The sequence below is a fragment of the Sebastes umbrosus genome, chromosome 10 (assembly GCF_015220745.1).
Source record: "Sebastes umbrosus isolate fSebUmb1 chromosome 10, fSebUmb1.pri, whole genome shotgun sequence".
Taxonomy (NCBI): Eukaryota; Metazoa; Chordata; class Actinopteri; order Perciformes; family Sebastidae; genus Sebastes; species Sebastes umbrosus.
In genome coordinates this window covers 16549407-16576424 of record NC_051278.1, presented here as the reverse complement: position 1 = coordinate 16576424, position 27018 = coordinate 16549407, and the positions used below count along the sequence as shown (strand labels likewise).

At 40.5% G+C, this 27018-nt stretch overlaps 8 protein-coding genes across 13 annotated transcripts in view; 4 read left to right on the top strand and 4 right to left on the bottom strand.

Moving 5' to 3' along the window:
- The window catches only part of mcph1 (microcephalin 1), a 35973-nt gene extending 35795 nt beyond the window's left edge, over positions 1–178 (bottom strand). For both annotated transcript variants that reach the window (XM_037782300.1, XM_037782299.1), the window contains exon 1: positions 68–178. The gene's annotated coding sequence lies outside the window, so the exon portion shown is untranslated. The remainder of the gene's footprint in view (positions 1–67) is intronic.
- Positions 73–18213, top strand: LOC119495671 (dual specificity protein phosphatase 13-like). 2 transcript variants are annotated; one of them, XM_037782401.1, is made up of 5 exons: positions 73–205; positions 922–1047; positions 17102–17309; positions 17398–17612; positions 17972–18213. In XM_037782401.1, exons 3-5 carry the CDS (start codon positions 17104–17106, stop codon positions 18178–18180), a joined length of 630 nt encoding a protein of 209 aa, XP_037638329.1. In that variant the 5' UTR covers positions 73–205; positions 922–1047; positions 17102–17103; the 3' UTR covers positions 18181–18213. The 2 variants fall into 2 exon arrangements, with proteins under 2 accessions (XP_037638329.1, XP_037638330.1); XM_037782402.1 differs by lacking the exons at positions 73–205; positions 922–1047 and having other exon boundaries at positions 16890–17309.
- Positions 1876–7005, bottom strand: npy4r (neuropeptide Y receptor Y4). Its single transcript, XM_037782339.1, has 2 exons — positions 6880–7005; positions 1876–4232 (listed from the first exon to the last, which is right to left on the bottom strand). The coding sequence occupies exon 2, from the start codon at positions 4160–4162 to the stop codon at positions 2813–2815; it is 1350 nt and encodes a 449-aa protein (XP_037638267.1). The 5' UTR covers positions 4163–4232; positions 6880–7005; the 3' UTR covers positions 1876–2812.
- LOC119495681 (beta-microseminoprotein) lies at positions 7190–9411 on the bottom strand. Its single transcript, XM_037782418.1, has 4 exons — positions 9374–9411; positions 8074–8179; positions 7777–7879; positions 7190–7501 (listed from the first exon to the last, which is right to left on the bottom strand). Exons 1-4 carry the CDS (start codon positions 9374–9376, stop codon positions 7381–7383), a joined length of 333 nt encoding a protein of 110 aa, XP_037638346.1. The 5' UTR covers positions 9377–9411; the 3' UTR covers positions 7190–7380.
- LOC119495640 (sphingomyelin synthase-related protein 1-like) lies at positions 9631–16750 on the bottom strand. Of its 3 annotated transcripts, XM_037782348.1 has the most exons (7): positions 16620–16701; positions 16157–16317; positions 13091–13705; positions 12891–12986; positions 12674–12791; positions 12328–12478; positions 9631–11129 (listed from the first exon to the last, which is right to left on the bottom strand). In XM_037782348.1, the coding sequence occupies exons 3-7, from the start codon at positions 13699–13701 to the stop codon at positions 10825–10827; spliced, it is 1281 nt and encodes a 426-aa protein (XP_037638276.1). In that variant the 5' UTR covers positions 13702–13705; positions 16157–16317; positions 16620–16701; the 3' UTR covers positions 9631–10824. The 3 variants fall into 3 exon arrangements, with proteins under 3 accessions (XP_037638276.1, XP_037638275.1, XP_037638274.1); XM_037782347.1 differs by lacking the exon at positions 16157–16317 and having other exon boundaries at positions 16620–16750; XM_037782346.1 differs by lacking the exon at positions 16157–16317 and having other exon boundaries at positions 16582–16720.
- Positions 18214–18590: 377 nt separating the features above from the next.
- Positions 18591–19754, top strand: zgc:153981 (dual specificity protein phosphatase family protein). The gene is made up of 3 exons (XM_037782405.1): positions 18591–18748; positions 18895–19112; positions 19208–19754. The coding sequence occupies exons 1-3, from the start codon at positions 18624–18626 to the stop codon at positions 19417–19419; spliced, it is 555 nt and encodes a 184-aa protein (XP_037638333.1). The 5' UTR covers positions 18591–18623; the 3' UTR covers positions 19420–19754.
- A 951-nt stretch (positions 19755–20705) lies between these two features.
- On the top strand, positions 20706–23876 carry LOC119495647 (dual specificity phosphatase DUPD1-like). Its single transcript, XM_037782357.1, has 7 exons — positions 20706–20872; positions 20983–21108; positions 21185–21426; positions 22035–22251; positions 22330–22449; positions 22536–22753; positions 23410–23876. Exons 2-7 carry the CDS (start codon positions 20984–20986, stop codon positions 23643–23645), a joined length of 1158 nt encoding a protein of 385 aa, XP_037638285.1. The 5' UTR covers positions 20706–20872; position 20983; the 3' UTR covers positions 23646–23876.
- A 135-nt stretch (positions 23877–24011) lies between these two features.
- LOC119495673 (dual specificity phosphatase DUPD1) lies at positions 24012–26789 on the top strand. Of its 2 annotated transcripts, none has more exons than XM_037782403.1 (4): positions 24012–24282; positions 25836–26023; positions 26101–26324; positions 26440–26789. In XM_037782403.1, exons 2-4 carry the CDS (start codon positions 25845–25847, stop codon positions 26661–26663), a joined length of 627 nt encoding a protein of 208 aa, XP_037638331.1. In that variant the 5' UTR covers positions 24012–24282; positions 25836–25844; the 3' UTR covers positions 26664–26789. The 2 variants fall into 2 exon arrangements, with proteins under 2 accessions (XP_037638331.1, XP_037638332.1); XM_037782404.1 differs by having other exon boundaries at positions 25833–26023.
- Positions 26790–27018: the final 229 nt, after the last annotated feature.

Genomic DNA, 27018 nt, shown 5'->3' with positions numbered 1-27018 from the left:
ATATTGTTAACTCTTGGCAGTACAAAGGTTATGAATACAGATAGTTTTTAGTTTTAATTAAACTTACTTTATGCGACAGGAAGGTTTAAACTGCGTAGATTACAACATTTACCTAACTACGGAGCACATAGTTCGCGCGTGCAGTTTGTATTGCAATGCATTCTGGGATAAGCGTCGTCATTTGCTGATAGCCTATCAGTGACAGGTAAACAAACGTCACTTCCTGCAAAGGGAACAAGGTAGCATCTCCCTGAGAAGTGCCCTAAGAAGTCTACTTTAAACTTAGACCGTGAACTAATGAACCTTTTTAGAAGTGTTAGTGTTACTTCTTTGGTCTCTTTTGACCATCACTACTCTACTTTGTAAGAATGACTTAATTTACAGTCAAAAGTGGTGGAAAAATAGTTATATTATATATAAAATAAAATATTATATTTGGTTGCTATGATTACAGTGACAAAGACAGTAATGCATTTTTTTTCTTATTAATTTAATTTAAATTCACAAGTGTTCCACATTCACAAGTGTAAATTTACCCCCAAAAAAAGCCTAACTTCTTTGTATTTATGAAAGAAATGGAATTATATCTGTCAACAATTTCTTCCTCACAAAACAAAAAAGCAATGAAAACAATGAATGTATGCAATATCTTTCAAGTTTTTAAGTGAAATTATTGTCATACTCTCGCGTGGTCTTTCTTTTTTCTTTTTTTTTTCTTTTATGTTGGTTTTGTTTCATTTCTGCACACAAAATCATGCTAATAAATAAAACAGAGGAGAAACTATAGCTAAGTAATCAAAAATATCTAGATCAATCAAAGGCTCATAGGACAAAAGATGGTGTTTAGCCTATATTTTTCATGTTCAACAACCTTCTGTCACATATTTAAACCAAAGTCAAACCCATGTAAATGTTTTTCAGGTGACGTTTCACATGCAAATTCCAGAGCTGGTGTAGGACTATATCTCAACAAGCTACCCTCACTGAGGCTGTGCAAGCTCAAGCAGACACGACTGTCCTGGAATGAGGTTGAACTGGTTGACTATGGTAGCAAGGTCTACCATACAGACATTTTCAAATAACCTTTTAAAATTCTTTGGTTTTCAGGTGCAATTCATGTTTTTAAAAACAACAAGTTAGGTTGATGTGAACCATAAAACAGCCTAGTGTTCATTGGTCGTCCTTGTACCTGTTACCTCAAAGTATTTCATAAACGAAGGCCTACCTCTTATTGTTTTTGCAGACACAGACTGCCTCAGACAATGCAATAGCCTATGCATTTGACATTTGTCTTTACAGGTTGGATAGCTACATTATTTTGGAGAATAATGCATTTGACATAGCCCTGTAGTTTAAAACTATATACAGCATATGGTAGTCCCACTAATTTGATTATTAAACCAGGCACATATACATGAATACATTGACCTACAGTCTCAAAGAGTAGATGCACAGTCATACACTGTATATAAGTATGTAATAATAATGTATAAATCACAAAATAGCCCATGAAATAAGGAATAATCCCACAACGTTATTCATTATTCATATTCAACATTAATTATTATTAGCTATTCTCAGACGGATATCACTGATTGTTGTGTGTAGAGGTGTGTGTGTATGTGTGTGTGTGTGTGTGTGTGTGCGTGTGTGTGTGTGTGTGTGTGTACAGTAGTGCAGCAGCAGTGTTGTCCCGGGTACTGAAACAGGGAGAGATGGAGACAGACAGACAGAAGAACATGTCAGTCTGCCGCGCTGTGCTGCGTTGCAAAACTTCAAAACTTTGAATATTTCTTACCGAAACTTTGAAGCCCAAAAAATGGTATTCGAGACAGCTCTACACAGCCATAAGCAAGCATTTGGGTTACGTAGATAGACAATGGTATGTAATCTTTATATATACAGGTCATGGAAGATATTTGAGAGCTTCTCCATATCCATCCTTCCCTGTGCCAAAATAGTACACAATTTCATATACATTGAAAGCCAAGTGTAAACCCATTTTATGTTATTTGTATATTTATTTAACTTATCTAAATCAAATTAATAATTTAACGATATTATAAACTATTACATTTTAAATCTATGAGTCACATTAATCACAAAAATTGCACCTTGTGTTTTTCTTCACTGTAGAAGCTCAAACATCTATTTCACAGCACAAATGCCATCAATACAAAATAAGTAATAAAATGTAAGAAATACAACAGCAGCACTTTACAAAAACCAACATATAGGAAAGTCTCTTAATAGTTTTTTGGTCCACCACAAGCCTCGAGGACAGCTTCGGCCTCTGAGGAATGGAGGGGATGAACACCTTTATCCCTTTTGTTGGTGTTTTGATGATTGTGGTGGGTCAGCAGCTCTCTAAAGTCACAGTTTAATTGACGTCCAACGGGGCACACACGTTTGATCAGTTCCTGTTAGTATAAAATGGTCAAATATGTTGATTTTCTTGTATACTTACTGCAAAAAAAAAGCGGTATACTGTATACAAGTAGTATGAAGCATCTAATTGGGACGCAGCAACCGATTAGTTGGAAATGATACATTCTTTTGAAACAGTTTTTTTTTTTTACATCAATGCGCTCCTTACTTCTTCTACTGCAGAATAAGATAAACCAACATTGTAGGTTACTGCACACGTCACTTCAAACCACTGACAAAAATGTTGCACTTTAAAGCACTGCCAAAACTATTGTCATTAAAGGTAGAACAAACAGCAGAAGTAAGTCCTACAACTGTACAGTTTATGTGACTATATCCTACTACAGCAGTATCCTTCAGGTTGTGTATATATATATATATAAAGTCAAACAGAGTCGCTCCTGCAGCTGACAGGCACGGAGATGTGGGACACTTCCATGTGCACAGTGGACATGGGGAAATGCTCACACTCTTCCTCTAGTGAGCTACAGCGGCAGTGCAGGAGCACCTCTCTCACCTCCTGCCGAAAGTTGGAGTTGAGGAAGCCGTAGATGATGGGGTTGATGCAAGTGGAGGACATGGCCAGCAGGTGGCAGAGGGAGAACAGCAGGTTGTGGTGGCAAATGGGCAAAGCCTCCTGGTTCCAGTCTGACACCACGTTGAAAATGGTGAGTGGCAGCCAGCAGAGAGCGAAGGCTGTTATGAGGGCGACCAGCATGATGTTAATGCGGCGGCTGTGGGCCATGCGTTGGCTCTCCGGGGTCCTGGCCCGGTCCAGCATGTCTTTTCGGTGGCGAAGGCGCACAAAAACTCTAACATAACAGAGCAGGACCAACATTAGTGGACCGCAGTACTGGAACAGCAGGAGCCACGTGGTGAAAGCGAGCCTGTGCTGCTGGGATGGCCATTGCTCTAGACAGGCCTCCATATGTGGAGAGGTGGGGACATAAGAGAAGAGGGTGCGGTATGAATTTGGATGAGATGAGTTTTTGTATGTGTAGGAGACAGGTTGAGATGGAGATACATTGAGATAAGCCTGAGGAGAGGCTTGGTGATAGAGTGCAGACTGGGGCAGGAGTACATTGGCGTAGGGCTCACTTGTGAGGAGCTGAAAGGCCAAGAAAGGTGAGGAGGTGAAGCAGGCCAGAATCCAGATGAGAACGACCACCACGTAGGCCTGAGGAATGCTTGGTTTCCATCCAGCGGGGTTAATGATGAGCTGATGTCTTTCCATAGCGATAAACACCAGAGACAGCACAGACACAGTCACAGACACACACTGGATGAACGGCACCAGCCGGCACAACAGCGACCCAAACACCCAATGGTCCATTAGCGTGTATATGACAGTGAAGGGGAGGCAGAAGACACACACCAGGATGTCAGAGAACGACAGGTTGCAGATGAAAATGCCGGTGACATTGACTTTTTCCCTGCGACGGGCGATGATGCAGATGAGGCCGATGTTCCCCACCAGCCCCAGCACCATTGTCATGCTGTACCAGACGACTAGGCACGCTGTGAGAACAGAAGACATGGGGCACTGCTCATCGTGACCGAGAACAGCGAGGTCTGAGAGGAGCTGGGTGTTATTCCCCAACCACTCCTGCACAGACTCGTAAGTAGTCCTTCCCTCCTCCCATGGTAGGGAACGTGGAGAGGTGGAGCTGTTGAAGGGCAGAGGCAGAGCTGTCGTCGACGGAGAAGACTGGCTCTCATTACCACTCAAGGACATCTCACCAGGACTTCAGTGTCGCCAGCCCCCAGGATCAAACTGTCCATCCCAGCCCTCTTAAAACAGGCATCTGAGACAAAAGAGACAGAAAGCACAGAGAGGAGACAGAAAAAGAAACAGTAATCACTTGCAAGCAATCCCTCTTAATGGTCAAAGGATTTGTTCATGTGGAAGTAATATTGTTGTTTTGAGAGAAGCAGAGAGTGAAGGAAAGGCAAGAAGTGGATCCTGTGGCTGAGGAGGAATAAAGCTTGGGAAAGATGCTATGTGTGAGGACTTCTTTCTATTTAAGTCACAGTGAGATTAGGTTCAAGAAAGCATTGTCATTAAAACATGCCCTTATGTTCTATCTTTAACCGTGCTAGTGGCGTGGCTGTTGTGGTGGCAATGTCAGTTTTACCACCCGGTTGCGGACTGTTATCAGGCCATTAAATAGGCGTTATCGGTTGCTATAAGCACCGTAGATGTGGGTCAATAGGGGCTGTTGAGACAACACTGGTTTATCTCAACAGCCGTTTAATGGATTGCCATGGAATTGTATTTTATTAGTTATTCATGGTTGCCAGAGGATGAATTGTAAACATTGTAAACATGAGTTTATGGTCTCAATTGCTAGTTTCAAGTCTTCTTAACTGCAGCATGATGTTCATTTAGTAAAGTATGGTCCCATTTACAGTCAAATAAACCATAAAGCAGGGGATGCTGTAAAGTCTTGTATACTTGTAGTTGGTCTAATTTTGTGTGTTTCTTGTCCACAAAATACATCAATGCAATAATGTCACACGCCGTAACGAGGTAGATTATTAGACACTTTCAACTTTTTACGCAGTTTATAATGTGTCAAATGTGATTATAATGTACACAAGGTAATTTTTTTGCTATAGTTTTAGTATTTTGTACTGAGCAATACTGCAGTTGCACAGAGTAGTTTCAGTTCTTGGTCTTAACAATAATTCTCTTTCTCTTCTTCTTTACACATCTTAAGATCTCAGACTTGTCAGTTCTCCACCCACAAATGAATCCTCCAGTCAGGTTTCAACACTGAACATAATAGCTTAATGACAATAAAATTGCTATGCATACATTTTGAGCGGTTATGTATGTTCAAGTGAAAGGGCACGACATTGTCACAATCCTAAAAATGGATTGGAGCTCTCTCCCCTGAAACCTCTCCCGTGTGCTGTGAAAACCAGCATCGCGAAGAAAATGAGCCTGTCATTTTCCATTAACGGCACACACACACTTAGCTATCAGTCACTTCACACTGCATCATTACTAACCTACTCTGTCAGTGTGTTGAGTGAGCTGCAGGCAGGGTGCTACAGCATTGATCATCCTTTGTTCAGGGAAGGGAGGCAAGTGCAATGTCACCAGTAACCAGATGTAACAAACAGCTGTAACAGAGCGGAGGGACCACAAACACCAGCAGGAGAAAAGGGAGAAATGTCCCTTTAATAAGCATTATGTTGCAATGATGTGACACTGTAAGATGCACATCCAGTGAGTAGGCGTGTAGTTATATGATTGTTCTCTTTCCAAAGCAATAATCTCTGCAGGATAAATAACACCGTGACCTGGCACCGCTCTGTCCATCATATTCTTCTTTTCTGCCTCAGAGAAGTGTCCTCCATCTCTGAGAAAAAAGTGACAGTGTCTCTGACAGTGAAATGAGAGACTAGCTGACTGTCATTTTTCCTTGAACCAGACTCACCTCTCTTTTGTGTTTTTCTGAGAGCAGTCGTGATGGGTAACAATGCATTTCCATTTATTCACCTACACTGTCAGCAATGTCTCTGTGGTAGCTTTTGATTTTGCCACACTGCATGACAATTTCACTTACTCTTTATTTGCCAAAGATTCTCTGTAGCAATACCATGCCATGTTAAGATGCATCTCACACAAGTTTCCTTGTAAAATATGTTTTTGTTTTAGGTTTGGAAACTTCATGAGTAGAATATAAAGGTCTGTACTGTAGGTACAGTATGAGCAATCCTGGAGCGTGTGACAAGAGGATTTGCTGGTAATGAATTCAACAATTATACTATAAATAAACATGTGAAAATGCAAATCACAAGGAGACAGCTTGCACATATGTGCTTGACAGAGAATCAAAGAGAAAACCTCTAAATCCCCTTCTGTGCTGTCACTGGTTGAAATCTATTCATATAAAATGGGTATTTTAAAAGATGCTTCCTGTATTATAAATAAAATCCCCCTTTTTGTTATAGCTTTACAGCAACCCACCAGTTAAGATGACCACTTACTGGAATATTCAGAATCAATTTTCTCTCCTCCTGCCTGTGGAGGAGCAGGATAACAGGCGCTGTATTGTGCTCAACCTGACATGATGACCCAAGCCTCATTATTGCTGGGAGTATCAAGAATTGTGGGTGATACCTCCCAAGACATTACGACTATGAATACAGTCATGAGATGGGACTTCCACACAGTGTGAAATGTTAATGCATGCATTTCCATCTTTTTTTCTCTCAGTTTTCCTGCTGAAATTGGATGCATATTCGCAGAGATGCCATCTGTAGACTGCTATTTCAAAAAACATTTGCAATGGTAGAAAAATACAGAACACCTGCATATCTGTGGACACTCATCTACAAGCTGACAACATGCTGTATCATTAATTTTATAACTGATAACTAATAAAAGGCAGACTTTCCCTGACAAAGATCATTATTGTGTGTATAAAATAAAGCACTCACGTGGTGGGTTGTCTCTGTGATGCAAAGGGGACAGAGGAAACGATGCTCTGACCAGGTGTGAATCCACAGAGAGGAGAGTTGGAGAAGGAGCTGAACATCACAACCACCCAGAATGTTTCTGTCATAGACAACAGGCTGAGGGGAGCACCACCGCCGTTATTATTAGGCTGTTAGAGTCCTTTGGGTGCCAGAGACCCTCTGCCTGCTGGGCTCTGCTGTCACGCAGTGGTGGTTTTATTCAATTACATGCTGGAAATGACACAAGTGCTGTTACAGAAACACGAAGCAGGCAAGAAGAAAACAGCCGGAGAAGTTTTTTTTAGGTTTTATCTTTATTGCCGGGGACATTTAAAACATGACAAGCAGGTTGATTAGTGTGTGTTTACTGGTAATTTATTGTATGTGCACATCCTGAACTAGTTGATGAAATATGAAACATAAAAACAACCAGTTTGGACATCAGTTGTCATGAACAAGTATAGGGGTCAATTTGTGGTGAGTTCAGATGGGGTTACACTCTTTGGTCTTGTCTGACTTCATCACCATCTTGGCAGAGCAGGCCTCCTTATTTACAACCAGCTCACAGTCGTCAGGAACGTCTACTGTGTTCGCATCAGGGATCCTGAGAGATAAAAAGAAAAAAATGAAAAGTAAAACCAAACAATCTGCTTAAAATGGCTTTGCACAAATTAGGGACTGTAGACAAATTATAAGGGATGGATAGAGGGTCAGAAAAGGGGCCGGGTATTGATATTATTTGTTATCATGCATGACAGGTGTTGGTTTAATTATAATAGACATATGATGAACATAAGGTTTCCAATAATTTTCATACATTCCTTAGAGAGCTTGAAAATAAAAGGTGTAATGTGATAAATCAAATCGTGAAAATCTTACTTGCTACAGCAGCTCAAGCCCTCCGTCGTACAAGAGCAATCCATGCAGTCTCTGACCCAATCAGCGCCAAAGTCATGCTGCTTTCCATCCTTATCCACACACCCTGTATGTAAAGAAATACAACCACGGTTCAGAGGAGCTGTTGAGCCACTTGTCACGCTCTGATAGGCAGTGGCCGATTGGGTGTGAGTGTGTATCGATGTGTGTATAGGTGTGGTTTTGATGACTTTTGAGTCAGCTGGCAGGTGTTAAACAAACACACAGCAGCTGGATGATGCATGATGGAAATGGACTCACCTTTTGGAGGGTTGTTCAGATCTTTCATCACCATCTCCTGGAAGTAGCAGTCAGAGTGACACAGGACAACCAGTCCCAGCAGACACACAAACACATGGAGAGAAGCCTGAAAGAGAAAAGACATCTTTAAACATGGTGTATATTTTACAGTCTCTGTAGTCAGTACATTTATGCACTCATCATCCTTTTAAGATCTTCTAAACATTGAAAAGAAATAAGTAGCTTTTATTCATGCCTCTTTTGTCTCATAATGGTCACACAAACAACACCCATCCCTTTTATGTGAACAAGTCTAAAAGCTCTAAAAGGAAGAAAATGAAGGTCTTTGCACGTACAGTATGTTAAGTGATTAGTCATTGCTCCAAATGGTCCAGTTTTACACAAAAGGGCACTTTTCTGTTTACATTTTCAATGCAAAATACATTTCGTCTGCAGCATACTGCATGTAAAAATAATGTAATTTAGTCTGCAGAACATAGATTTGTAAGGATTCACAGTTTACATTAAGTAAGACTAATTAGTCTTTAAGGCGAGACACTACAGGTAAAAACATGGTTTTTCATGCACTGGTAAATTTTGAGATTTTGGGCTATTTTGCTTCCATAATGTCTTCTTTCAGATTAGTGGAAAGAAAACAACTAAAATACACATTTAGGTGCTTATTTTACTACACTTTGTCTATTTACGTTTGTAGATTTCTCCTAAATTCACCCAAGGGTAACATTAGATAATGCCTCATTTGCATATTTAAACATAACATTTCAGAAAACGTAATATTAAAAATAATTCATAAATGTAAATAATGAACTGGGGAAGTTTCATGGAGGTATCACCTGGAGTGTCTCCCCTTAAATTATTTTGCACCTTCTCTGCAGTATTTGTGTAATAATCTTAATCATTATGTGAAGAGGAATCACCATTGACATTATTTACTAATGCACCACTTCTGTTGTTGATCTTACTTGCTGATTTATCTTTTACCACCACCACAACTACTACTATAAACAATAACAATAATATTAATAATAATATAATAAATGGTGCAGTGGAACTAAAATTGAATCCTGTAGGAATTTGAAGGTAATAAAGCTTAACTGCACTCTTATAAAGTACACTCTGACAGCAATGATGTCTTTAAAGTCTAATGTATTCATATCTACATTTATGTAGCACTTTGTTTAATTAAAAAAAGAAAGTCAATCACAATTCAAGACCCGAGTCTATAAATATAAGACTGTGTCTTTATTCCCAAGCTCTACATGTTCATAGCTCTCCTAATTTAAAAGTGTAAAATACGTACCATCCTCAGATGTGACGGAAGCTGATGTGTGTGAGAACTCTCTAATGGAGGCTTTATATTAAGGTGTGTACCGCTGCGTATCTGTATTGATAAGATTTGAATAGTGATGTGATCATCATCAAATATTTGTTTAAAGGTGGGGAAGAGTAGCAGGTAGGTAGGTTATGTTAACATTAAAGCCACACCTCAATGAATCATTCCATTTTCACCACGATAGATACTGTATGTCGTTTTTACAAACTCACAAGAAATCTGGATTTCTAATAATGTTTAAAATTGATTTTATTCAACAAATGCAAAACGAAAAACATTAGTTAAAAAGCAGCCAAGGAAACAGTCTAAAATATAAACACTGTTTTCCTCATCTGTAAACTTTTATTGCTGAGCCAAAAGGCAGAGATAGATTACTTGCATTGCAAATAAAGCCACAAATTGTAAACAATTATTAGTTTGGATCAACCATGACGTAGTAAACAATATACTTTTTGAAATTTATTATCCAAAAAGCCATTCTTTGTACTGTGCAACAGAGGGAAAACTCTGGACAATAACACTTTGACAAAATCCATCTCCATACATTTCTATACTCACATAATTAACAATCTATAAAAAAAAGAAACAAAGTATCAAATTAGGATAAAGAAAAATTAGGCTAAAAAATTGAACATTGCAATAAATGTTCAGATATTTGGTTGAGTGGTGACATTATCAAATACAACAAAGCTGTAGAGTTCACTTTATAAAGTGTAAATAAAAAGAAAAACAGTGACTGAGAGAGAGCTCTTTCAGTAGAGAACAGGAAGTGTTTTCTAAAGAAGCAGTTGCTCCTTTGGTAGTAGTTACCAAACAGGTGTCAAATCTACTTTGCAGCAAAACAACGTGTAAACTGTCACCAAGATGACACACAAAAAGTGACAACTACGGTATCAACCTGCATCACAGCTGAGTGAAGCCTGATCAGGTTTCTACTGTAGATGTTAAGTGAGACTAACAACCCAAACAACCAGTGAACCTTAAACATCCCCGAAGTGGAACGATAAAAGTGATAAAATCAAAGACAAATAAATCTCCAAGAAAAGTATCCGTACCTGCAGCTCTTAATGTAGGCCCCATAATAACCCACATTTCTTTGTTTTACCTGTCAGCATTGTGCAATTAAATTTAAAGGAATTGTTCAACATTTTGGGTAAGAAGCTTATTTGCTTTCTCATCTAATTTTCAGCAAGAAAGCAACTGAGCATATTTCTCAAAAATCTATTCCTTTAAGCATGAGATTAGTTGACGAAATAAAAATCCTTCATTTATACAAATGAGGGAGAAAAAACTCCCACATAATAAACTTAAAACCATCCAAAGATAAGAAGCCCCATCTCAAGTAAAAAGTTTCTCATTCAGGCTTTAGTGTTACAGTCCATGCGTGTTGCAGCTGCTGATCTTTGAAGCGTACTCTTCTATCCAATCAGACTCTTCATGAAGGCCGGTTTGCTGAAGGGCCAGTGATACTGGTTGGGGACGGGCCCGTTCACATTGCACTCAAAGAAGGAGAACATTGGGAACCAAATGCGCGCCCTCCGGCTGTGCTGGTAGGCACGGGTGTTGGCTAAGGTGTGGTAGTAGAGGAAGAGGCGGGTGGTGATGTAGAAGGCGATGAACACGTCGATGGAGTAGTGCTCGTGAGCCGCCAAGATGAAGAAAATCCCAAACAGGTTTAACACCCAGGAGATGGTGTGGATCAGATTCCAGGTCCGTGGAGTGTCTGAAAGGAATCATTAAAAGGATAAATATAGTGATAAATATGTTTTTCTTATTGTCAACAAATCTCATGAAAAGACCAAAACCAACAGTGAATTGTTCCCACTAACAAGTATTATTTGTGTCCGTCCTGCTGCTGTAAATACTGACTTGTGCAGCAAATGTGTATTAATCCATGACTGAAAGTAGTCCCCAACAAATGCTCTATTTAGTCACTAGAAATTACAGTGTGCAGCATATCCAAAGTCTGATACAGCTAATTCTTCTGTGTCATCCAAAAACACATCAGTGAGCCACATTGTTCCTCTGTTATGATGAACATGGGTGCTCCTTAGTACACCAAATGTGCATTAATCTGCAGCTGAAAATAGTCCCAAACAAATGCACTATTTACTCTTGTTTGCATAATATTTGCTAAAATCTACAGTGCCCAGCTGTTTATGGAAATTACTGAGCCTGTTTTTAAGCCTTCGCGCTGGCGACAGCCGAGGCATTTGGGATTGTCCATCTGTCCCATCCTGTGAATGCAATATCTCAAGAACACGTGGAGGGAATTTCTTGAAATTTGGCACAAATGTCCATTTGGACTCAAGGATGAACTATTTAGATTTTGGTGGTCAAAGTTCACTGTGAACTCACGTCCGTCCCATTCTCGTGAACATGATATCTCAGGAACACCTAGAGGAAGTTTCTTCAATTTGGCACAAACATCCACTTATATTCAAGGATGAACTGATTAGATTTTGGAGGTCAAAGGTCACTGTGACCTCACAAAACACATTTTTGGCCATAAGTCAAGAATTCATCTGCTAATTATGACAATTTCACACACATGTCTAACATGATAAAATGATGAAGTGATGACATTTTGGACAGACATGGATGTAAACTGCAACTTGACTGGTTGTCGGAGGCATACAACCGTGAGGCGGTAATTCTACTTTAAAAATGAAACCATACATTAGTGAACAATTTTTAAAGATTTCTTCCAAAATGGAACCAATGGAATTGGGTCTGAGAGCTGCAGACAGAAGAGGGAAGTCAGAAAGTCTCGAGAAACGGACTAAAACATTATTGGTTTTGATCTTTTCATGGGATTTGTTGACAATAAGAAAGAAAATAGCACAATGTCAGCTTTATCCTTTGACAAATATCACACACACATTCTGCAGTTGAAGGCAAACAATAGTATTTACACTCACATTCAGTCACAAAAAAGTTGAGCAATGTGATGACAACAGTGTGTCCACTGAACATGTAGTCTCCACACGTTTGGACGCCAGTCAGAGTCATCCCAAACCCACTCCAGATCAGCAGCGCCCTCTGTATCTTTCCCCAGGAATCACCGTACGTCTGAGGAAACAAAAGACACTCGTAATCAGTCACGCTGTGAATCACAGTGGCAGCTGTTCATCAGTTATCAGATGGGAATGCTGAGTCAAGAATAAACTGCAAGGCTGCCAACGGCAACAAGAATTGCAGGCTGCTCCAGAGCTCAAAATGACAAACTTTATCTAATCTGCACATAATCACATGAGTCCTTCCCACCTTACTGGCACACTTGAGATGCTGCCCAGGCACAGAGAGCGAGGTGACAAACATGGTGCAGCAACGAAGCAAAAACACAGTTCCCATCAAAGAACACAGCCGTCTGAAGAGAATGGACCTGAAATAGAGACAAACATCCACAATTCATTCTTTCATAACCTCCATGCATTCTGATAAACCATGTATTTTTGCTGTGATGTTGATGACGGGGGACTACCTGTGTTTGTGGAGGAGCAGGATCAACAGAAACATGTAACACAGGATGAGGCCACAGGCTTCAGCCATCGCAAAAGCCCATGGGATTCTGGGAACACTGTCAGAGTACAAAAACATGTGTATCAGCGTGCAGATTAGATATGAGTGCAGGAGAGTATGAGTGTACATGAACTATGGAGTCTGCTCAACATGCATTTATACCTGTCCAGGAATATATCAGGCAGTGGTGGGTACGTCCTCATGTCAGGGACACGCTCATGCACGATGACCATGACAAAAGATGTGAATCCAAACACTAAAAACACATACATGGAGCTCATGATCGTCTTCCACACCTCCGGGTCCAATCTGCCAGCCAGGTGCTGCCTGTACCTCCCGTTGGAGTGTGTGTGAAATACTGCAGCTCCTGAGCTGAATCCAGATCGGTCACCGCTCCTCAGCCTCAGCTCAGTCCCGTTACACAAGCGATCACCTCCGTTATACCTCCTGTCGGCTCCATCACGGCTCCACTCGCCCCCTGCGGCGTCCAGCGAGAGCCTGTCTGTAGGCCGGAGACCCAACTCCTCCAGCTGGGCCTGGTTCTGTCTCTGGAGCCGGCAGAGGGCTATGGTCAGCCTCTTGATGTCTCCCAGCACGGTGAGGCCCAGTGGAGGCCGACGCAGGTCGGCCTCGGTCAGAGAGAGCAGGCTGGGGCCGTCCAGGCGGTGCTTGGCGCACAGTAACTCCACATACTCCCCAAAACCTTGCTCCTTCAGCCATTGGGCCACCTGCTTACAGCTCCAGGTGCTCACTCTGTCCTCTGGTGTCGCCATGCCCCTGCAGATACAGACAGGTATAGTATTAGGTCATGTAGAGCTGGAAGAAGATGGAAATCACTTCTTTCTCCACTTTTCACCTCTTGATTTCATCACTGTCTTTATAAGTCCTGTTGTTTGAATGTAAAACTGCCTGAAAGTTACCTATATGCAAATTGTATGTGGTACTATACAATTTGCATTCTATCGATCACAACCATTTGCCCCAGGGCCACGACTAATGATTGTTGAGTCCAAGATGACATCTTTAAATACCTTGTTTTATTAAAAAAGAAAACTGTTTACACGGTGATATAAAACAGAGAAAAGCAGAGCAACTCATCACACTGAAAGAGCAGGAACAACCACATTTCTGGCATTTTTGCTTGAAAAAGGAGCAAACATTTAATCAGTTATCGAGATGGTTGCCGATTAATTTTCTGTCAATCAACTAATCAATGAATTGACTAATCGTTTCAGCTCTAAAATGACCTATACTGTCATTTGTGTGTAACTTATTTACTCACAGCCACCGTGTGTATCTTCAAACTCCCTGTATACAGTACTAGTATACAACTAAACAACAGCATACATCCACAAAGGATTTGAGTTATTTCTTCAACAGGCTGCAACAAATGATTATTTTCATTATTGATTGGTCTGTCAGTTATCTTTAAAAACTAATTGAGTAATAATCATTTAGTCAAAATGATCACAATTTCCTAGAGCCCAAACTGATGTCTTCATCCAACAGTCCTTAAACTAAAAAGTATAAAATCTTCAATATTGAAAGGATTGTCAGGAAATATATCTGCAAGTATTTTGATAATCAATTAATAATTTTAGTCATTTTCAAGCCAAAACTCCTAGCAATCTATTGTTTAAGCTTCTAAAACGTGCTTGTTTGTGCCATTATTTGACGTTGTTATTACATCCCTGACAATGACTGTCAGTGTTAAGAATGCACTGACATCCTGATCCACATAAAGCCGGCCTGACTCACAACCAAAACAGGAATCCAACCTAACCTGAGTGTGAACATCCTACCATAGGTGTCATTTCATAATAAACAAAAAACAGTGAGTCACTAACCATCCACAAAACAAGCAGTGTGAGTAAGTTCCTCTCCCACAGACAGACAGACTCAGGTGCTGATCGAACACTCTTCTTTGCTCTGTCTTTTCCTCGTTTTTGCCCTTTGACCCTCCGATAAGCTCGCCACAGCGCTGCTCTCCCCGTCCTCCTCACTGCTCCAAAGGTCTGAGAGGCTCAACCAACACGACTGTCAAGTGCTGAACGTGAGCGATAGTCTACAAACATGCTGACTGGACAGCAGATATAGACTTAAAATTACCCAAGTAAGCAGCAGTAGGTTTATAGGGAGGTATTAAGAACTACGATGAGATATCAATAAATGCTCATACAAAAGGAGCCAGTATTTTCATAGCATGGTTAGTATTTAAACAGTTACAGTAATTGAGTGAACAGAATTAAAGACTAGGTCTCGTCTGTGATTACTTTCTACATCTGAGAACTGTATTCAATTTTAGGGCAGCAAATAATGATTATTTTCTCAATGAATCGATTATTCATTCGGTCTGTAAAACCTAAGGATCACAATATCCTAGACCCAGAGGTGATGTCTTTAAATTGCATTTTATTTTCCAACCAACTGTCCAAAACCTCAAAATATTCAGTTTACTTCAGATAAGCAGATAATCCTCATTAGAGCTGAAATGATCAGTTGATTAATCGATTACCAGATGGTTAAAAAACTATTCTGATCATCGATTAAACCATTTATTCGAGTGAAAATGTCAAATATTTGATGGTTTCAGCTTTTCCAAAGTGAGAATCTGCTGTTTTTTGTTGTCTTGTTTTAAATTAAACTGATTAATAGATGAATAAAAAATTCAAAAGAGCAGATTAATCGATCATTTTTAGTCCTGATCCTCATATTTTAAAAGATGGAACCATCAATGAATAATTACTTCAACAATTTTCTGTTTATCGACTAAATCAATTAACTGTTTATGCTTTATTCAAAGTATTGTCAGTATTGTGATACAAGACCAAAACTATAAGCTGAAATGTTAACACTATAATATTATCATACATCTTAAACATTGTATTACAGTCAAAGATTTAGATATGAGTTAAGTTTTATTGTAACTTATTTGAATGTATTTAAGTTGTTTCTCTTGTCATTCCCACATTACTAATTTTTTCTGAGTGTCATCCTTAGTCACACCAAAGATGACATCACATGATTGATGGCAAAACACTGGAAATTACATTTTGTCAATAACCTCCCAATGATCATCACACCAATTAAAGTTATACCATCCATTATGCAGATCATATAGTGGCTGGCTGCCAGTGAGGAGTCCCTACGCCTAACAGGACAATCAAATCCAGCTAATCAGCTGATCAATATTAAATATTTACACGTCTGAAACCTAAAGCAACTCACCTGGGTAGCTGCTGCTTCGTTCCCTCAGAGAGAAACAGGTTATTTTTAACTGGCCTCTAGATTTTACTGGCAACATCCTGCAGCTTCTCTGGGCCGAGGCTTTACTTGGGGATTCATAAGTGCTGTGTCAGCTAGTTTGGCTGGCTTACAGTGACACACAGCTGTGAGAGAGAGAAAGCCCTTCAGTGTGTGTGTGTGTGTGAGAGACACTGTTTGACAAAGGGCTCATAGTCTGATCACCACAGGACCATAAAGCCACTAGGCTGCTACATTTCAGCATTATTTCAACTCTGAGCCATTAAATCACATTTCTATGGTGGTGTGGAAAAGTTTCAACACTATTTTCTACACATAAACAAGAAGTAGAGGGGCACATGTGGACAAAAACAACTCACATGAAGTACATTTAGTAGTTTAAAACTTACTTTAAAGGATGATATGAAAGAGCAGTTGCCTTTCTTACCATAAATCCACTGTCACTGTGCTGGCAGTGGGCGTAGATGAGCTGTCTGTCTGGGGTGTTTCATGGTCAACATGCTTCTGACAACTAGGCAACACCTAACAGGAAGAGACCATGATAAACAACACCAGTAAAGAAGAGCTGGTGGGCTCATGTAGTGCTGCTGGTGAAAGCACACTGACATCTGCTGGACATGTTCGGGTAAAACTAGGATCTGTTTACAGGTTTCTCTAGATTTAAAGAAGAAAAAAAAGTGGATTTCATGAACTATTTGGTTTGAAATTGAAAGCACAAACAGAAGCAGTGATTTTCAAACCCGTTATGTAATTATAACCACATTTCCATGAGTGAGTGAGAGTCTGTGCCAAACTGCTTCCACCTGTTTACGTCAGTCAGAGGCTGCAGAAACCAGAGCATAGGCAGCAGACAGCAGCGTGATTTAGTTTTAGGGGAATAACAGAGTTCATTACACCTTATAATCTTAGAAATGGCAGACAGACAACCAATCTCTGAGGTGAGAGGTGAAGAGCAGAGAAACGTCAGCGACACAGACCCAGAAGAGGAGGAAAAGTGCACAAAGGATCCAAAGTGGGAGATCCCGTCTCTCCAGGAGCTGGAGGAGGTTTTACATTCAGCTCCACGCTCCTGTCGCCACGGAGATGAGGTGTGGCCCAACCTGTATCTGGGGGACATGTGAGTCTCTTATCTCTCTCTTAATCCTCAATTAAGTTCATCTATATATGTGTCTGAATTGTGCATCAAATGTTGTAATGTGTGTCAGGTTCATGTCTCACGACAAGCTCGGGCTCTGGCAGCTGGGCATCACTCATGTGCTGAACGCAGCGCACGGGAAACTGTGCTGTAAGGGCAGCGATGATTTTTACGGAACCACGGTGAAATACTACGGCGTCCCGGCAAGTGACCTGCCGACATTTGACCTTTCACCTTTTTTCTACCCTGCTGCTGAGTTCATCCACCAGGCGCTGACGTCAGGAGGTACCCTTAAGCTGCCACATTAATGTTTTCAGAAGTGACATATCTGTATTTTCAGTGTCTTTGTTTGTGTCTTTTATGATGTCCAGCAATGAAAAGCATAGAACGACTTTAGCTCCCTTTATGTGCAATTTATTGGCAAACCTTAGTGACGTTTTGACCACAAGCTCGTCTTCAGACTTAATGTTTCATAAATTCATTAAGTCTGAAGAAGAGCTTGTGCTCAAGATGTCACTAACTAAGATGTGCCAATAAATTGCACTTAAAGGGAGCTAAAGTGTGCGGACCTTCTCCTATGTTTTTCATTGCTGTCTTCTACTGGTCCAGCACCGGCCTTCCATTGTTTGTTTTATGATGTCCAGGAAAGCTGCTTGTGCACTGTGCTGTGGGCGTGAGTCGCTCGGCTGCGTTGGTCCTAGCCTACCTGATGATTCACCACCACCTCAGTCTTCTGTCCTCTACGCGCTGTGTGCAACAGAAACGCTGGATTTTCCCAAACAGAGGCTTCCAGCGACAGCTTATAGCCCTGGACCGAAAACTGCGGGACGTAGAAGGGTTGAATGAGCCATAATAAAACAAAGCGAGGACTAATAAATGCATGGAATTGTCCTCCCTTAGTCTGCAGAGGTCAACGTCCTCATTCACACCAAGCAAGGCTGTCTCCATTTGTACCATTTACTGCATGTATACAGTTCAACTGTGTCCACCCGTCCCCTCCCTTGCCCTCTCCTAATGTGACCTCAGCGGTGACAGAGGAAGTCCCTGTCTGTCTTTTTCCTGCTTGACCTTTTGACATCCGTGAACAGAACAATCAATGCAACAGCAATGTTAAATAACTCTACATCCACTCAAGAGAGGACTCTCTGAACACAGAGAGCTAATTTTAGGAGTCAAGCGGCATTCAAACAGCCACCTGCTGTCGTCTCTCACTGAGCTGCAGACTCTGGTGGTGGCGAGAGGACGGACGGTGGACACAGACAGACAGTTTGTTGGAGGAGCTCTCTGTGTCGGAGAATGTCAGGAAGCAACCAGCTACCGGACCTGGTTGTCATTAAAGAACTGGAGCTCATCTTGGATTCCTGCACGCTGGATCTCACACCAGTGGATGAAGTCTGGCCCAACCTGTACATAGGAAATCTGTAAGTGTCTTGTGTTTGTAGAGTCTGTTGCAGAGACCTTCATGAGCTCTGCAAGAGAGAAATGTATCTGTTTTATTAGCTTGTTAAAGTACAGAACCTGTGTAACCTCTTTATCCCCTCGTTCGTCTCTCTTTTATGTTTTTTAGGGCCGTGGCACAGAACAGAAAGAAATTACAGAAGCTCGGCATCACTCACGTCCTGAACGCAGCGCACTCCAAGCAGGGCAGCATCGGTGACCAGAGTTTTTACGGGAACACCTGCGTGTACTTTGGCATCCCAGCAGAGGATTCAGCACGCTTTGACCTCAGCCAGTACTTAAAAGCTGCAGCTGACTTCATACATAAAGCCCTGAAGAGCAAAGATGGTACAGTATAAGAATGTGACACCCATCGTCTAATTTATGTTTTAGCTGTTTTTATATTTTCTGTTTCCTCTCTCATTCTCCATCCTGCTCTACAGGGAAAGTGCTGGTGCACTGCATCATGGGCATGAGTCGATCGGCCACTTTGGTCCTGGCTTACTTCATGTTACGACAGCGTCTCCCACTCAGAGACGCTCTGAGGCGCGTCGTCCAAAAACGAGCCATTTACCCCAACAGGAACTTCCTGTCTCTCCTCCTCAAGCTGGATGAACAGCTGACATTCAAACGGAGATTGTGTCCTCTCCTCTGACATCTCTCTTTTCACCTCCTCTAAACCTTCTTCATCACATTAGACCTCTCTCTCTTTCCATGTGTTACACTCCACTCTAATCAGTATGCACAATATCTGTAAATAATACTATCAGAATGGGTATGATGTAGTCAGAGGTGTGAGTTTGACGGTGGTGAACATTTAAAGTCCAGCTTTTTATTCCTAAGGTTGTCCACTTTTCATTCAGCAACGGTCATATTTTGTAAATATCTCAGTGTTCTATGTCATATCTGTATTCAACTGTTACCAGTCTGTGCTTTGTAAATATAGCTTTATCACTTGTTGTGAATATCCATTAAAGACATTTTATGATATTTCCTATTTCACCTCATTTTTCTCGCAAGCCAATCAGAGCAGACTGGGTTTTTTCGGGAGGGGTCTCAAAGAGACAGCCGCTAAAATGGAGCGTTTCAGGCAGAGGCTGAACACAAGTATATTCAGACAGACAGTATGAGAAAAATAATGTGTTTTTTGAACATTAAAGCTTTTTTACATGTTCTAATAAACACCCAAAATACAAGTATGAACCCGGAAATGAGCATGATATGTCACCTTTAAACCAGAGAATTTTTCTTTCAGCCAAATTGTATTCCATTAACAAACACGTCTTCTCTGATCGACTCTTTTAACTATTTTCATTTGAGATCTTACTAACTATTGCCATACCATTCTGATGAAAACAAGAATTAGATTGATATATATATTATTAAAATTACATTTTCACAAAAAAAACTTTGATAAAGCAAATAATTAGACATATTTTAAACTGATAAGCCAAAGTGGGATAATATATTTTGACTGACCAAAACATAAAAGACTACAATAAAAAATAATGTAATTAATTGAGTTTTAAATGAATAACATTAAAGAAATAACAAAAGAAATGTGGCTTGAAGATTTCTCTCAACCTGCAGCTGACGTCACGTTAACTGTCACTTTAAAATGCAATGAGTATAACTTACATTTTTGATGTATGGTAAATATTTCAGTATGATGTAAACAACAAATGCAGCTGAAGTTAACACCTCACTGGTGAATGTTATTCACGTCCTCGATCATATTTCTTAAAGGAGCATAGCAGCAGGCGTTACTCTGCAACACAGAGACTCATACAGCACAGCGATGTATCACATAACAGCCGGCGGTCATGGAAACTAAGCAAGTGAGCTAATGTTAAAGTTCACATTGTTGTCCATAAGAATGACACTACAGGCGTGTAGTCAAAATGGGTTAAATGGGTTTTAAAGTGCTTGAACTGCTGATACATTCTGCAGGATGTTCTGCCACTAATGAGTGTATGATTACAGAGTTATAAAAGGAAACAGTCATGTGTGGTTGTGAGTGTTTATAGCGAAATAAGAGCGAGCACAGTAGGAGAAGCACTGCCTTGAAGTGAGGTAAATTCATACGGGATAATTCAGAGTGGAAACAGGTTAGTTTAAAGATCTTTAGGGACTGTAATCTCTGGATTTACCACTGAATTGCATGCCTTAAGGTTTCTAAGAAAAGGTCTAGTAGCTATGTGCTTTTTGTGTGTGCCAGTATGTCTCTTAGGGATCCGCCGTATGAACCTCCTTCTGTCTCAGAGCTGCAGGAGTTCTTGCTGGCAGACAGACGACCTACAGGACACGTCAATCAAGTCTGGCCTAACCTTTTCATTGGCAACGAGTAGGTTTTCATGCACGCATACGTCTACATGAACATCCTTCACTCACACAGGAGTGAATGTGTGATTGTGTTTCAGGGTGACGGCTCGTGACAAGGACGCTCTCCACAGTCTGGGCATAACTCACATTGTAAATGCTGCTCACCGACCCCCCAACCCCGGCCCCGGCCCCTTTTTCTGCGTCAACACCGGCCCGCGTTTCTACAGGGACATGACGGTGGATTATTACGGGGTGGAGGCTAATGACGCAATAGAGTTCATGCTTAGTCCTTTCTTTTACCCGACAGCACGATACATCAGAGCTGCACTGGCCACGGGAGGCAAGTCAGACACACTGACATCATCTTAGTGTGTGTGGTCGGATTTAATCAGAGTGGCCACTTTATTAGGTACACCTGTACAATCTAATGCAATACAATACAACTCTTCTGCCATTAAGTCTAATTTTATGATGCCTATAATGTTCTTTATAATGAGTATAATGAGTTCATTGTTTGTTAACAGTAAAATAACTATTAACTATGTTTAATTAACTATCAATTTACTATTTATTAATGATGGTTATTATAAAGTGTTACCGTTCTTTTTTTTTGTAATTTCAGTCATTAGTGATGATGTTGTGTTGGACTGCATTATACTGAGAGGTGTTTCTAATATTCTGCCCCCCTCACGTATGTAGGAAGGACAAAAAGTAAGAAACATCTCTCAATATAATGTAGTCCAGTATAACAACACTTTTCACTATGATCTCAGTAATTGAATTGAATTTACACATTTCCGAAAACACAAACTGAACATTATGAGCTTTGTAAAGATAGATGTTACTGTTATATTGAATTGCACTAGATTGTGCAGGTGTACCTAATGAAGTGCATATTTTTCTGCATACCTGGTGCTGAAGGTAACAGCGAATGTCCCCTTGTCCCAGGACGGGTGTTTGTCCATTGTCTGATGGGCGTGAGCCGTTCTGCCACATTGGTGCTGGCCTTCCTGATGATTGTTGAAGGCCTGAAGCTGCAGGAGGCGGTGGCCGCCGTCAGACCGCACAGAGACATATGTCCCAACTCAGGCTTCCTGCTGCAGCTCCGCAGCCTCGACAAGAGCCTGGAGAGGGAGAGGAGGAGGCGACGACAGGCCCAAACACTGTAAAGACACACACAGACACACACAACGCCATACACATCAACATATGCACACAGACACACACATGTTTATTGCTGCAGAGGTCACTCCCAGGAGGAGGCCATGCCACCCCTGACAGAGCTGAGGCAAATTCTCTGGAAGGACAGGAAGCCAGTGGCGCCTGTCAATCAAGTCTGGCCCAATCTGTACATCGGAGATGAGTGAGTAGAAGTATCCCAACCAGCAGCTTGAAATGTTGTGAAAAGATATTAGAATGAATCAGGTTGTGTGTGATGGGTGTCTGCAGGTCTGTGGCGCGAGATAAAACCACACTCTCGTCTCTGGGTGTGACTCACATACTGAATGCTGCAGCAGGTCGGCACCGGATCAACACGGGTCAAGAGTTCTACAGTGGCCTTGAAGTGGAATACCACGGTGTTGAAGCTGCAGACCATCCGGAGTTCAACCTCCGACCTTTCTTCAGCCCGGCTGCACAGTTCATAGACAGAGCTCTGAAGAAAAATGGTCAGTGTGCAAATAGAAGCCAATTCATAATGTGAACAAGCTTAGTTCCTGCTTTAGTTGTGGGTATACTAACTTATTTAAAGGTTAACTTCTGTATTTTTCAACCTGGACCCTATTTTCCCATGTTTTATGTAATTTATTGTAATTGTAATTCATTTTTTCACTACAAATTTAATAGATTTTCTGCCAACTTTAGTTCGTTAAATTTGTCAGATAAAATTTTGGTAAATAAAATAAAGATATAAGCAAATAAATAATAAATAAAAAATAATTTAAATTGAAAGCCAGCAATTATCATTAACTCCATGTTAGCTGTCAAATAATCTATAAGGGTATGTATAGTTTGAATGCATCAGACAGCTGTACCAATTTTGTAGAGTTTTTGTGCAGTAGACCCTTTTCACAGACATTTTGACATGTAACAGCAGGAGAAGCACAGGTGTAAATAATACTATTAATGATGGTTGAATTCCATTTAGCTGCTTCAGTTTCAGATGACTTCATGGTTTACTGGGACACTTGAATGGAACAGAGTCATCTTTAACGTCATTAGAAACATCTGTGCTTCTCCTACTTTGAGGCTACCAAGGCCGATGACAAATTTGACTAATTATTTAGTAAAAGTTATCAACTCTACTAACCCATGCATCTTCCAGGGAAGGTGTTTGTGCACTGTGCCATGGGCATCAGCCGCTCTGGAGCGCTGGTTCTTGCGTATCTGTTGATCTGCCAGGGCCTGTCGTTGGTGGAGGCCATCATTGCCGTGCGTCTGAACCGAGACATCGGACCCAACTCTGGGTTTCTGGAGCAGCTGAGGCAGCTGGAGCTGAGCCTCGGTCCACAGAGCAGACAGATCACAGAGGAGGAGCACGCCGACGCTGACACATCATGACGGAGCATTGCCCTTTGACCCTTGATTCCACATTTTCTGTAACAATCAAATCTGATGAATAGAAATGTCATCTGTGTGTCATCTCAGTCTCACATATTATCAGTAGAATATAACAGCTAAATTCTTGAAATTTCATGTCTCCAGAAATAACTCTCCTCACACCTGTCCATACATTCTTCTTATAACGACGACAATGCAACATGCCACTCTTACTAAACTAAGTTTTATGGCTTTGTTTCTCATGATTCAGTGTGTCTATTTACCATACAGGCTCATGGAAAGTAATCTCTGTCTCATTAGTTCACATTAGAGGAATCAGATCACATTATGAAGGCTGTGAGAAAGGATTTGTGTGTGTGTGTGTGTGTGTGTGTGTGTGTGTGTGTGTGTCACGTTGTGGAGGTCAGGTGTTGTAGCCCAGCAGCCTAAAAATATCATGTTAAACACAGAGCCAGAGAGAGCAGCTACCATTCCTGATCTGTATTTCAGCCTTCATGCTTACTGCAGAGGGAGGTCTCTGTTGACACACACACACACACACGGTTCACACATGTCCACTGAGGAAACGTTGAAACGCTGCTGGTCTGCGATCCTGCTCAGGAACGGATTTAAAGCTTTAAACAGTTACAAGAAAGAGGTAAGAGTAATTTCCTTCTACCATAGTACTTTATCATAACAACCAGCCTGTAGAGTAGGAGAACACTGAACAAGCTATCAGTGTATTTTTCTCTTTAAACAGCGAGTATCATGAGTAGATCATCACACCTGAAGTGATCATCAACACTGTTTTACTCCAAACCTCTCAATCTGAGAATGATGTACATTAAAGGTCTGATGGAAAAAAGGAGCATGAAAGTGCAGCAGAAATGTACAATTAAACTTTGGAGGATCTATTTATATTTGTAAATGGACATTAGTTGATATAAATGAGGAGTAAACTGAGAGATTCATGAAAGAAAAGTTCAAAGTTGAATCCATTAATTAAAAAGCTCAAAATAGAAATGACAATTTAATAGGGATTTATGAAAATAAATCTAAATAATATTTTTTTTCAAAATCAAAGAAATTAATATGAATTAAAACAGATTAATTATTAACATGTACATTTGTCGATTAATTTTACAATAGATTTCTTAATAAGTAAAATAGATTTTGACAATTTGTATTTTGTTTTATCATCTGGTTCCCCATTACTCATGTACTGTTTCATCTATTATTACTATTTCAAATCTATTTTTATTTAAGTGATAAAACGGTACTGATCTTTAAAATAACTCTGCCTCTCACTTGAACTTGTTTGTCGTGGCAACAAATAAGTCATGACATCTGTTCTACTTATGTCCAACAGCTGATAAGTGAAGTTTTGCCCCCAGAGCACCATATAAGTGACAACAGAAGGGTTGAATGGAAATGTATGTGTGATACCAATTAAAATGAATTCCCTTTACAAAAAATATTTTAAACTTTAGTGTAATTTCAGCTATTTATTCCCTCTATTGTCACGCTGGTTTACAAGTTATGTATCTAAGAAAAATTTAATTTTAATACGTTCAATTCAACATATACATATGGTATTGTTTTATTTATTTATGTATAAATCCCTAATAAATTAATATATGCATAAATCAATTAATTTATCAATTATTTTAAGAATTAAATATAAGTCAATGAAATGCATTATAAACATTGGATAGCTCCCTACAACCTCCATACATCTGCCATAGGTAGGTGGCATACTGTATAGGGCTGCAATTAACAATTATTTTCATTATTGATTAATCTGCCGATTATTTTCTTGATTGATTGTTCGATCTATAAAATGGCAGAACACAGTGAAAACGTTTCTTCTGACTAATACGAGTCCAAAACCCAAATAAATCCAGTTTAATGTCAAAAAGAAAACCAGTGCAGGTGTTCACTTTGAACTTTGAGACTTGAACCAGTGAATTTTTGGAATTATGGTTTATAACGATTAATCATAGAAATAGTTGCCGATTCATTTTCTATTGATTGACTAATCGATTAATTGACAAATGGTTGCAGCTCTAAGACTCTAGCCTATATCAAAATATCAAAGGTGTATAATAATGACAATAATAATTTGTAATAATAATACTTAATCTTGCATCGTAACAGCTTAAGATGCAGAAAACAAAAAATGTTCTGTGTGTGTGTTTTCTGGGGCAGCAGAGGTGAGCTATGTCCTCCGGTGTAGTGAAGTCCAGAAGCAGGAACCCGTACACAGCGGTGCAGGTGGACCCAGACAGTGACTACATCACACCCGGAACATTAGACCTGGAGCAGCTGTTCTGGACCGGCACCGGGGCCGAGTATGCACATGTCAACCAGGTCTGGCCCAATGTCTACATCGGGGACGAGTGAGTAAATGCACACAGAGATGGTTCTGATGGGTTCTAATGACACCTTCATTCATACTGAGTCTGTGTGTTAACAGGAAGACAGCTCTGGAGCGGCCCGGCCTGAGGGATCTGGGTATTACACATGTCCTTAATGCAGCAGAGGGGAAGTGGAACAATGTGCTGACTGGCGTTGAGTACTACACTGACATGGACATCCAGTACTACGGTGTGGAGGCTGATGACAAACCCACCTTCAACATCTCCCAGTACTTCTGCTGTGCAACCCAGTTCATCCACGAGGCCCTCAGTCACCCGCAGAGTAAGTCCTGGAAGAAATCAAAACTTTTAATGGAGATAATTCTCTGGAGAAGAAGCTTGTATGTTTCATTATGTTTCTAATGACTCCATCTATCTTCTATCATTTTGTTTTCTAGACAAGGTGCTGGTGCACTGTGTGATGGGTCGGAGCAGGTCAGCGACCCTGGTCTTGGCGTACCTGATGATGGAACGCGGGTTAACCGTGGTGGATGCTGCTGAGCATGTGCGACAGCGGCGCTGCATCCTGCCCAACCACGGCTTCCTGAAACAGCTCAGAGCCCTGGACATCACGCTACAAGAGGAGAGGCTGAGACAGAAAAGAGAGATGCAACACCAATAGTTCACAATAGATAAATAATACGCATCTGTTTACTACTTCCATTTGTCTTCTGAATCCATCTCAGGCATACAAAAATGTTCTTTATGTTTCTCTAACTATTGTATCATTAAATTGTTTTGTTTTTCACAGCTGTGTCATGTCAGTCTCAGAGTTCAAATGTAAAATTGAAGCATGGGTGCTTAGTGATGATTCAATAGAGTGTGTGTATACTCTGAGTGTATGAACTAGGGCTGTGTATTGTGCAAGAATCTGGCGATACGATATGTATCATGATACAGAGGTTACGATTCATTATATTGCGATATAGTAAGCAAGATGATATATTGCGATTTTTTAAAAACAAATTTTAAGAAAA